This window comes from Fistularia commersonii, chromosome 9, assembly GCF_037954325.1.
Source record: "Fistularia commersonii isolate RoL2024-O1a breed Wild chromosome 9, RoL_Fcom_v1.0, whole genome shotgun sequence".
In the NCBI taxonomy this organism is placed as follows: Eukaryota; Metazoa; Chordata; class Actinopteri; order Syngnathiformes; family Fistulariidae; genus Fistularia; species Fistularia commersonii.
Genome location: NC_141292.1, coordinates 16930832 through 16943284, shown reverse-complemented (window position 1 = coordinate 16943284; position 12453 = coordinate 16930832). Strand labels below are relative to the sequence as shown.

General features: G+C 41.4%; 1 protein-coding gene across 2 annotated transcripts in view; it reads left to right on the top strand.

Annotated features, from left to right (window-relative positions):
• The first annotated feature begins 6008 nt into the window (after window positions 1–6008).
• Window positions 6009–12453, top strand: part of LOC147231434 (electrogenic sodium bicarbonate cotransporter 4-like) — a 29048-nt gene continuing 22603 nt past the window's right edge. For both annotated transcript variants that reach the window (XM_086152828.1, XM_086152827.1), the window contains exons 1-3: window positions 6009–6140; window positions 8426–8490; window positions 8606–8833. In XM_086152828.1, the coding sequence (XP_086008954.1) occupies window positions 8427–8490; window positions 8606–8833 (292 nt within the window). In that variant the 5' untranslated portion in view covers window positions 6009–6140; window position 8426. The remainder of the gene's footprint in view (window positions 6141–8425; window positions 8491–8605; window positions 8834–12453) is intronic.

Here is a 12453-nt window from a genome sequence, read left to right as displayed (position 1 = left end):
GTAATCAACCTCAGGAACATCTGCAGTGTGCACGTGTGTGTGTGTGTGTGTGTGTGTGTGTGTGTGTGTGTGTGTGTGTGTGTGTGTGTGTGTGAGTGTGTGTGTGTGTGTGTGTGTGTGTGTGTGCGCAAAACAAGCTCAAAAGATGCCTTTTTTTATACATTAAAACTTCCGGCTGAAAAATGTCAAACCTTCAGAATAAAGAAACTTTGTTTAAAAAGAAGGATTTATATCAACAAAAGTACAAAAGGGAAGGAAGTTTTCAATAATTTTTCTTCAAAATAAACATTAAAAAGGATTTTTATCAACATTCCAAAAAAAGGAAAATATATTTAATAATTTTCTGTATTTTCTAGTTTTCCAAAACAACAAAATAAAACAATCATGTACCAAGTTTTCATCCAAAATGTCCAAAAGACAAACTAAAAGGTGTCGATTAAACAGTAAAAATGAAATTAACCTCAGTTTTGACTATTTCAGATATTTTCAAATAAATTGAGCTAATAGTTTTTACCAAAATTCAACACAAAACGCATTGAAATAAACCTTTTTGCTGAAAATATCAACTTGGAGGAACTTTATTTTTTTTAGTTTTCACTCAAAAACACTCAAAATAAAAGGAACTTTAGGATTAAATCAAAATTTCCATCTAAAACACACTTTTTAAAAGTATGTAATCAAATTTTCAAAACACAGACGTCAGTTCTGAAGTTTTCAATCAAAATTAAAAGAAAAATGTCTTTAGAGCGTTCAGTTGAGGCTTTGAAGTATAAGAAATTTTAAATAATATAGTTTTATATAAAATATAAACTCTATTTTAATAACTTTCAATTGAAAATTTCAAAATAAAATATTTTTCATTTTGGAATTTGAGATTTCAGTCAAATTCCGATCTCAAAAAGTATTTCAAAATATTTTTTTTAGAAATAATTACTTATAAATTTATTGATATATTTTTGAAATCAACATTTCAAAAATAAAAAGGACATTTATTTTTACTTTATAGTTTTCTGTCAAAATTTCAAAATCAAATAAACATTTGATTGATTTGAATCAGAACATCAAAACAAAATAAAAAAAATAGCGTTGAAAAACACCATGTTAACCATGTCAATCAAAACTTTTAAATAAAACTTTTTTTTAAACTTGGATTGATTTTTTTTTTTTTTTTTTTTCAAAAATAAAAGGGGCTTTATAATTATTTTTTTATCTTTATTTCATGTTTCCAATCAGAACTTCATAATAAAAATGAAGGTCCGTCAGACCTGCAAAATAAATTTAATAACACTTTATTTTTCATGGTTTTAATTTTAAAAAAAAAATCAAAATAAAGATGTTAAAAAGATCTCGATAAAACCATCAAAATAAAGTATTTTAAAAGCGAGAACTTCTCACAGAATGCCTGCCTGCGCCCATGTGACCTGTGACCTCTGACCTAACGTGACCTCTGACCCCTAGGCAGTGGTGTTACCGTGGCGACCACCTGCCACCACCCGTTTCATGGAAGCCTGAGAAGATCCAGGAGTGACCTGCACATTTGGGTACTCACACTGATACTACTACTACTACTACTACTACTACTACTGCTGCTACTACTACTACTACTACTACTAGTGCTACCACTAGTGCTGCTGCTACTACTACTACTACTACTACTACGACTACTACTACTACTACTGCTACTACTACTACTACTACTAGTGCTACTGCTAGTGCTACTACTACTACTACTACTACTAGTGCTACTACTACTACTACTAGTGCTACTACTACTACTGCTACTACTAGTGCTACTACTAGTGCTACTACTAGTGCTACTGCTACTACTACTACTACTACTACTACGACTACTACTACTACTACTACTACTACTACTAGTGCTACTACTAGTGCTGCTGCTACTACTACTACTACTAGTGCTACTACTAGTGCTACTTCTACTACTACTACTACTACTACTACGACTACTACTACTACTACTACTACTACTACTAGTGCTACTACTAGTGCTGCTGCTACTACTACTACTACTACTACTACGACTACTACTACTACTACTACTGCTACTACTACTACTACTACTACTACTACTAGTGCTACTGCTAGTGCTACTACTACTACTACTACTACTAGTGCTACTACTACTACTACTAGTGCTACTACTACTAGTGCTACTACTACTACTACTACTACTACAACTACTACTACTACTACTGCTACTACTACTACTACTACTAGTGCTACTGCTAGTGCTACTACTACTACTACTACTACTAGTGCTACTACTACTACTGCTACTACTACTACTACTAGTGCTACTACTAGTGCTACTGCTACTACTACTACTACTACTACTACTACTACTACTACTAGTGCTACTGCTAGTGCTACTACTACTACTACTACTACTAGTGCTACTACTACTACTACTAGTGCTACTACTACTACTGCTACTACTACTACTACTAGTGCTACTGCTACTACTACTACTACTTCTACTACGACTACTACTACTACTACTACTACTACTAGTGCTACTACTAGTGCTACTGCTACTACTACTACTAGTGCTACTGCTACTACTACTACTACTTCTACTACGACTACTACTACTACTACTACTACTAGTGCTACTACTAGTGCTACTGCTACTACTACTACTACTACTACTAGTGCTACTGCTACTACTACTACTAGTGCTACTGCTAGTGCTACTACCACTACTAGTGCTACTGCTAGTGCTACTACTATGTCTTCTACTTCTACTAGTACTAAGACTTAGTTACTTCTTCTACTATGACTACTACTACACAATAGCGTGCAATATTAGTTGTAGCACTACTATTATGCTTATACTTCTACTGCCTTGACTACTGCAACTACTACTACAACTACTACTACTACTACTAAGACAATGATGACTATTACTACTACTATGTCCTCTACTTCTACTAGTACGACCCAGTTACGGCTTCTACTACTCCTACACAAGATTGTGCGATATAAGTAATAGTACTACTAATGTGTTTGTACTTCTACTACTGTCACTACTACTACTACTACAACAGCAACTACAACTACTATGCCCTCTACTTCTACTAGTACTGCAACTCAGTTACTTCTTCTACTGTGACTAATACTATTACACAATATCGTACAATATTAGTTGTAGTACTAGTAATATGCTTGTTCTCTACTACTGTAGATACTACCATGACAATGACTACTACTACTACTACTATGTCCTCTATTTGTACTTGTACTACTACTTCTCAGTTACTGCTTCTACTCCCTACAATTGCTTGTACTTGTACTGTAACTATTACTACTACTACTACTACGACGACAATGATGACTATTACAACTACTTGGTCTGCTACTTCTATTAGTACTACAACTCAGTTACTGCGTCTACTTCTACTACTACTCCGACACGTGTGATATTAGTAGTAGCACTACTAATATGCTTGTACTTCTACTACTGTGAATACTACTTGTATTCCCCTGATCTCTCCTTGTACTGCAAGTGCTACTATTACTACCACTACTAGTACTACTCCTATTACTACTACAACTACTAAAATCAGCCTATAAAGCCTATAGATGATGATGTCACTGCCATGCCTCGTCCAATCAGGGAGGAGGACGAAGATCCTCGTGAGTGGTCAGATCAGGGTTGCACTCTGGCGCCCCCTTGTGGCCACATAGTGCAACTGCATGCAGAACAGCATGGATGAAGATGATGATGACTGTTGTTTGTGCTAGTTTTCTTGTTAGTAGTCGTGGTAGTATTAGTAGTAGTAGTAGTACAGTTTGCGGAACATGGAATACATCCTCCCAGATGGACATACCTGGAGGCGTCCAGACCAGTTCAACTTTCACTGGAACAGTTCCTACTTACAATGTGGACCAACCTCCGGCACCGATCGACAGGGTACATTAGGGTTCGGTACCTTGTACTCCCTGAGCACCCCTAAAAAGGATTTCCCCCCGGACAGAGTCAAATGCCTTCTCCAGATCCACAAAACACATGTAGACTGGTTGGGCAAACTCCCATGCCCCCTCGAGGACCAAGCCAAGGGTATAGAGCTGGTCCACCGGTCCACTGGTCCACTGGTCCACGGCAAGGACGAATACAATGCTGCTCCTCCTGGATCGGAGGTTCATTGATCTGGCGGACACTCTTCTCCAGCACCGCTGAGTAGACTAAGGAGTGTGATCCCCCTGTAAGTTGGAGCACACCCTCCGATCCCCCATTTGAGAAAGGGGATCACCACCCTGATCTGCCAGTCCAGAGGTACTGTCCTTGACATCCACGCAATGTGGCAGAGTCGTGTCAGCTTGGGCAGTCCTACAACATCTAGAGCCCGGAGGAACCTCATCCACCCCTGCAGCCTTGCTACTGAAGAGCTTTTTGACCACTTCAGCAACTTCAGTCCTGGAAATAGGAGTTCCCACTCCAGAGTTCCCCGGTTCTGCTTCCTCATTGGAAGGTGTTTCAATGAGTTTGAGGAGGTGTTGCCACTGATCTACAACCTCTCGAGTTGAGGTCAGCAGCTCCCCCTGTGCACAGTGTTGACGAAGCACTGCTTCCCCCTCCTGAGCCGCCCAAAATCTCCTGGATGCCCACCAGAAGTCTTTCTCCATGGTCTGCCGGTACCTGTCAGCTGCCTCCAGAGCCCCACAGGCCAGAAAGGCCAGATGGGACTCCTTTTACAGTTTGATGGCGGGTTGCCGCCCCCCAGCTCTGGTCTGCCACCTTGACAATGGTAGCACAGAACAAGGCCCATTCGCACTCAATGTCCTGGTGCTGCCGGAGGTGGCCGTTGGAACTCCTTCTGACAGGGGACTCTGCTAGACGTTCCCAGCAAACCCTCATGTCCGCCAGATCTGACCGGCTTCCTCCCTCACCATCGGAACCAGCTCACCACCAGGTGATGATCGGTTGACAACTCCGTCCCTCTCTTCACCCGAGTGTCCAGGACATGCGACTTCAAGTCCGATGATACGACCACAAGGTCGATCAAAAATCTGTGGCCTAAGGTGTGTCGGTGCCAAGTGCACATATGGACACCTTTATGCCTGAACATGGTGTTTGTCCAATAACAGTCCAATAAGTCCAATATCACTGTCATTGCCCAAATGAGGGTTGAAGTCTCCCAGTAGAATGACGGAGTCCCGGTAGAAGCGCTCCCTTTAGGGACGGGAGGGTAAACTGAACTGTTGATGGGTGCATAGCCGCAAACAAGAGTCCCCCTGCCTGAAGGCTACCCTCTAGTCCACCAGGTTGAACCCCAATGATGGGGGCAATCAATATGCCCACAGCTTCCTGGCACCTCTCAGCAGGGGCAACTCCAGAGTGGCAAAAGAGTCCAGCCCCTCTTGAGAGACCTGGTTCCAACTGGCTCCTTCCCTTCCAGAGAGGTGAACTTCCATGTTCCAAGATCCAACTTCTGCAGCCGAGGATCTTGAGCGCTCTTCAGCAGCCCCTCGAGGGACCCTAAGAAGGGTGGGTAGACTGAACTACTGATGGGTGCATAGCAGCAAACAAGAGTCCCCCCACCTGAAGGCTACCATCTAGTCCACCGGGTTGAACCCCAACGATGAGGGCAATCAATATGCCCACACCTCCCTGGCACCTCTCAGCAGGGGCAACTCCAGAGTAAAAAAGAGTCCAGCCCTTCTCGAGTGGCCTTTTTCCAGACCCCACGCTGTGCGTCCAGGTGAGTCCAACTTAGGCTACCGCCGCACCCGCACTGCGCTAATGTGGAATAAAATATATACATAATAATACCTTGACAACTAATTTATCTTTTGTTTTTTTCTGTCAACTTTTCCTTTGGGAAGTGGACAAACCAATGAATGAATGACCTCCAAACAGCCTCATCATCAGGACACCCGAAATAATGTCAATTGATTATTTACTCTGCCCGCCCCCTCACACACACACACACACACACACACACACACACACACACACACACACACACTCTTCCTCCCGTCGCCGCTGCTGGTCGACATTCAACCGCCGTTTCCTCTCAGAAGATCTTCCAGCTCCATCAGCGTCTTCACCTTTATTCCAAGCTTTTACTTTGGGAGGCGACCAGGTGTCGAACCGTCACTTCCTTCCTGGACGGCAGGTGAGTTTTTCGCTCCCATCGTCGCTAATTTGTAAAAAAAAAAAAAAAAAAAAAAACGCGGAAAAATGTAGTTCTATTCGTCCAAAAAAGTAAAAATGATAAATGAGGAAAAGGTAATTGAGACAAAAACTCCTGTGGAAAAATAGAACATTTTTCTCATATTTTATTTATTTTATTTTATTACATTTTTTATTTTGTTTTCTTTTCTCATTTGAATTTAATTTCACTTATTATTTCAAATGTTATTTTATTTTATTTTATTTTATCACATGTTTTATTTTGTTTTCTATTCTCATTTGGATTTGATTTAATTTATTTTTAAATGTAATTTTATTTTATTTGTTTTATTTAACACATGTTTTGTTTTGTTTTATTCTCCCATTTGGATTGAATTTCATTTATTTTTTAAATTTAATTTAATTTTATTTCATTATATTTTAGTACATGTTTTGTTTTGGTTTCTCATTTGGATTGAATATAATTTATTTTATTTTATTTTATTTTATTTTATTTTATTTTATTTTGGGACATGTTTTATTTTGTTTTGTTTTCTCATTTGGATTTAATTTATTTTTTTTTAAGTCACTTTCAGTTTATCTGACTTGTTTTTCTCCTGTGGATTTAATTTATTTTTCAATTTAATTTAATTTATTTTTTCTCATTTAGATTTAATTTAATTTATTGTTTTAAATTAATTTCCGCTTATTCATCGATGTTAAATTATGTACATGTAATACAATTTAATGTAAACATAACGTAAAAGAGAACAAAATTCCTGCAGAAAAATAAAACAAGTATATTTCTAAAACTTAATTTAATTTAATTTTCTTTTAATGTAATACAAATTTATTTTATTTATGTTAATTTTAGTACTTATAATGCAATTTAATGTCGTGAAATGAACTCATCCTTGCGAACAACAAAGTAAAAAAGTGAATATTGAAAAAAAATGTTTAATTTAATTCTTATTTAATTTAATTTTTTCCTTTTTAATTTAATTTTTTTCTATTTTAGTTTACTTTTGTTAATTAAATTACATGCAATGCAGTTTCACGTGGTTAAGTGAAGTTTAGTAAAAATTTGCCTTATTTAATTCAATGAAATGCAGATGAATTTGAAATGTATTGTTTGATTTAATTCAATAAAATAAAGCCACATGTATGTTAATGTTAATTTGACAAATTAAATAAAATGAAATGCAACTTTAATTAGATTAGTAAGTTGTAAAAGTTTGTTATTAGTAAGTTAGTTGGTTATGCAGTAATTAGAAATATAAATCAAATTTAATCTAATTAAATCAGATGAATGATCCATTTGATTCGATTTCAATTTTATTTTATTTATTTTAAATACATTTGTGTTCATCTAATTTCATCTCATTTAAGTTGAATTATTTTTCATTGAATTCAACTAATTCTTAAAAGTCTTTCATCAGAGACGAGAGGAAAGAAAAAAAGAGGTCAGTGTGACGTGATGGAAACCACACACTCTGTGTGTGTGTGTGTGTGTGTGTGTGTGTGTGTGTGTGTGACTGTCCTTCACACTCACTGATCAGTGATTGATCGGGCATCACAAATCATGTCTATTGATCCGCCCGCGAGACCCGACCCCCTATTACCTGTTAATTAACCGCACCAAAATCAAAGTACTGCAAAAAGTAGCTTGTACTTTTTACATTGCTAGTACTAGCATATTAGCATGTTTCATGCTATCATGTGCTAAATGCTATGTTCTGAACTACAGGGAATGTCAGAGGGAGCTGCATTGTCCCTTTGTATGCCTAGAATAAGCATGCAATAGAGGAGTGGCTAAGTTTGGTAGACTGGTGCAAGACATGTATGCCAAATTTGACGTAGTGAAAGAGGACATGATAGTTCATGGTAGACCACACAGGGAAGAGGGTTAAATGGGGGATATTGATTGGCTGTGGAGAAGAGACGGAGAAGAAGGAGAAATGCTTAAGGTGGTAATACGTTTTAGCATTTAGCATTAGCATTTATGCTCCCCCCCTCTGTGGGGCTGCCGGGGGTTTTCCATCGACTTTTCTTCTGGTCACTATCGACCAGGCAACAGGGGCTGTCGTTGCCGCGGTGACGCACTGAGGAGGATCCCACACACACACACACACACACACACACACACACACACACGCACGAGCGTGGAATTTCAGCTATGATGACCCCTCCCCCTCCCTATTTGCCCTCTATGGACTCTTCCACTTCCTGGTTCTCCCACCTGGGTTGGATGATTGACAGCCTGTCTAAGCCCCGCCCCCTCTGTTCCAGGATGGACCACCATGATTGGCAGCAGGGCCGGAGTCGAGGCCACCGGCGCCACGACGAGGACGATGGTTGGTTACCATGGAAACTAGCTATTATGTGGTTGTTGCGGGGAGAGGATGGTGTAAAAAAAAAAAAAAAAAAAAAAAAAGTTTGGTTTCGCTCACTTCCTGTTTCTCCTCTCAGAGGCTCAGCCATTCTACATCGGCGTTCCGGCTTCCCACCGGCGCAAGCGGCGCCGCCACCGCTCTTACGTCGCCGACAGCGACCGAGAGGCGCGACACGCCCACTACGACCCCCGGCCACGCCGAGGCCACGCCCACCGCGGACACTACGACCCCGGCAGGGAGGGGCGCTACGACGACGAGGACGACGAGGACGAGGAAGGGGATGGGCGGGGGGCCGACCCCTCAGGTTAGAGGGGTTGGGGTCAAAGGTCATGTAGGAGGAAGCTAATTTATATGGAACAGTGGCTGATTTAAGCTAACGTAGCACGGTAACACAATTCGTAGTGTGAGTTATGAATAAATGAGTGAATGGTTGTTTCTATATAACTTATGATGAGAACAACTTTATTTATCCCGAAGGAAATTGTTGTGCCAGAATTTCAAGCAAAAAACAGAACAGTAATAGATAATAGTAGGAAGGAGGGAGAATAAGAAATACAATACAATATAAATCGTCAAGGCTATCAAGTGTTTTAAGGTCCTAAGTACAAAGATTTGAAGATTCCCTGCAGCTGAGGGAAGATGAATTAAATATAACAGGATGTGAATGAATGAGTGAATGAATGAATGTCCCTATATGACAAATGAATAAATGAGTGAACTGATAGCATAAATTGCTAAATGACTTATGAACCAATGGTTGAATCGCTCTGTGACCCATGAATGAATGAGTGAATGTTGTACATCTGTACATGTGAATGTCTGTATACGATGAATGAATGAATGGGTGAATGAATGAGTGAATATTGTATATCTCTTTATGTGAATGAGTGAGTGAATACAATGAATGAATGAATGAATAAGCGAATGGCGGTGTGTGTCCCCGTGACGTATGAATGAGTGAGTGAATGGCGGTGTGTCCCCCGTGACGTATGAATGAGTGAGTGAATGGCGGTGTGTCCCCCGTGACGTATGAATGAGTGAGTGAATGGCGGTGTGTGTCCCCGTGACGTATGAATGAGTGAGTGAATGGCGGTTAGCATTGCCAACATTTCATACACTTTTTATTTTAAAGGCTCTCCCTCCCTGGCTATTATGCTAGATGAACTTAGCATTATCTAGAAGTAGTTAGCATTGGCAGTATTTCATGCACTTACCCTTAAGTTTGAGAATATTTTCATTTTAAAGGGTCTCTCCCCCTGGCTATCATGCTCGATGAAGTTAGCATAGCATTAGCTAGAGGAAGTTAGCGTTGCCAGCATCACATGCACGTGTGTCCCACGTGACGTATGAATGAGTGAGTGAATGGTTAAACCCCGCCCCCTCGACCGGGTTCAAGCTCCGCCCCCTCAGGTAACCCCGCCGCAGTACACTTTCCCCCCAGCAGGGGGCGCCCCTCCGCCTCCACGGCGAGGAACCCGACCCCTCCCAGGCTCCGCCCCCTTCGCGCCGCCGGGGTCGCGGGGCCACGTATGTGACGGCGTGGGCCCAAAGGGGCCGCCAGGCCCGTAAGCTGCTTAGAGCTGAGGAACGAAGCGGCGGGTGAAAGAGAAGGTCCATGGAGAACATGGTCCTTCTAGATGGTTCTAGAAGGTTCTAGAGGGCCCTCAGTGGAACGTCAGCAAAGGCGCCTCCTGGGCTGCAGGTGCCGCGCTAGGTTTCTTCTGAGAGTGTGTGTGTGCGCGCCACTTCAAGACCCGTTGGTGTGTGTCGCCCCCCACCTCCACACACACACACACACACACACACACACACCGAAAGCCTCTGGCTCTTTGCTGCTTTGGAGATTTCAGTGGATTTTCACCGCGGCTTAGTCCGGAACCCCCTCCTCCTTCTCGCCGTAGACGGGGCTGCGACGCCGAAGAGGCGGACAAACTATTTTTTCCGGGGGAGGGAGCGCCGCTCGCCCGCCCTCCTCCCACCAGCGGACCTCGCTTTCGTTTGTTTCGCTCGCGGCGCCGACGCCGACCTTCGCGTGCGGCTCAGGAGGGGCTGCCATGATGGCGTCCCGCTGGACCCTACCTGGATCTCCACCAGGTAAACCACTGAGGCGCTAACTGCTATCCGCTAACCGCTCGCTAGCCCGGGGGTATCCTCGGTTTCGCTTTATTTTTCTCGGAGAGTCGGCCGACCTGCGCATCCGCACGCCGATCCAGATGTGGTCGGAGCGTTTGGAATGTTTGCAATGAGCCAATCGTGGCCGTCCGAGCCGGGTTCCGTTCTCTGATTGGCTCGTGGTGGCGTCCTGTGGTGAGCAGGTAAAACGTCCAGACGCCAAACATCGGCAACAGGGTTTCCGATAGCCGGTCATCCCACGCGGCTTGGTGTTTTTTCCTCCGACTGCTAACTTTTGTTAGCCAAATGCTAACTTTTCCTCGCATTCGGCAGGCAGAGTCATTTTTTCACATATTCAAATGAAGCTAATTTGCTAAAATGACATGTTTCTCAGCTGACCAGTAGCATCGCAGCTTTGAGGTCACAGCTAGCATACACAAGCTAGGGGACGGTTAGCACACATGCCGCTTTGTTTGGCTTGCTATGAGCGGCGCCTGCTCTGCCACAGCAGGTAAAGCAATCAGGCAGATTGCTAGCATTGACGCATCTGAGCTATTATTAGCATTAGCGTTCTAGTCAACCTTAGTGGTGAGTAAAAGTTAGCCAGGTGAATATTCTCAGACCGGTGGGAGAATGTGTGTGTGTGTGTGTGTGTTTGTGTTTGTGTGTTTGTGTGTGTGTGTGTGTGTGTGTGTGCGCACGCACAACAAGCGCATGGATGTTAGCACACTTGGCTAACGCACATGTGCAAGTCTATGTCGGGTTCTTCAGTATTGCCAGTATGTGGACACGACCCTAGAAAACTTTATGAAGATTAATATGAGGTTATTATTGTTTTTATTGTTATTATCATTGTTGTTATTGTTATTATTATTGTCGTAGTCCTTATTGTTCCAGTTGCTGTTAGCGCTGTTGTTTTTTTTTGCTGTTGTTGTTGTTGGTATCGTCAGTCAATATTGTTTTTGTTGTCATTGTGAAAATTGTAATCGCTATTGCTAATTATTTTGTTTTCTTGTTGCCGTCGTTATTGTTGCTGTTGGTTTTTGCTGTCTTCATTATTGTTGCTATGTTGTTCTCATTATTGTTGTTATTATTGTCGTTATTGTTATTATTGTTGTTGTTGTCTTTGTTGATATTATTATTGTTGTTGTCGTTGGTGTTTGCTCTCTTCATTGTCGTATTGTTGTTGTTATTCTAGTGGATATTTTTTAGCATTGTTGTTATGGTTGTTGTCGCAGTGGAAAAAGTTGTCGTTATCACTGTCACCTTTATTATGGTTGTTCCTGTCTTTTTTGTTTTTTTATTGTTGTTGCCATAGTTCATATTGTTATTCGTGCTGTTATTGTTGTTGTTTTTCTTGTTGCCGTGGTCCTTATTGTTATTGTTGCTGTAGATCCAGTCATTGTTGCCATTATTGTTGTTACTGTTGTTATCATAGTTGATATATTTACTATTGTTGTTTATCTTGTTCTTGTTGTTGTCATTATTGTTGTTGCCTGTTATTTTGGTAGCCGATATTTTTTATCATCGTTGTTGTCGTTGCTTTTCTTGTTGTTGCTGCCGACATTATTGTTGCTGCTATTGTCGTTGTTCTTGTTCCTGTGGTTGTTGTCATGTTGCTATTGTTATTGTTGCCATTATTATGAATGTTGTTGTTGTTTATGTTCTCGTTGCTGTTTTCCTTTGTCCTTGTCGTTGTTGTTTTTGTTGCTGTTGTTATCGTAGTTGACGTTCAGTTGACGTTGTTGCTGCCGTCACAGTGGAAATTGTTGTCGTTGTGGTTATTGTTGTTGTTGTTGCCGTTGCCATTGT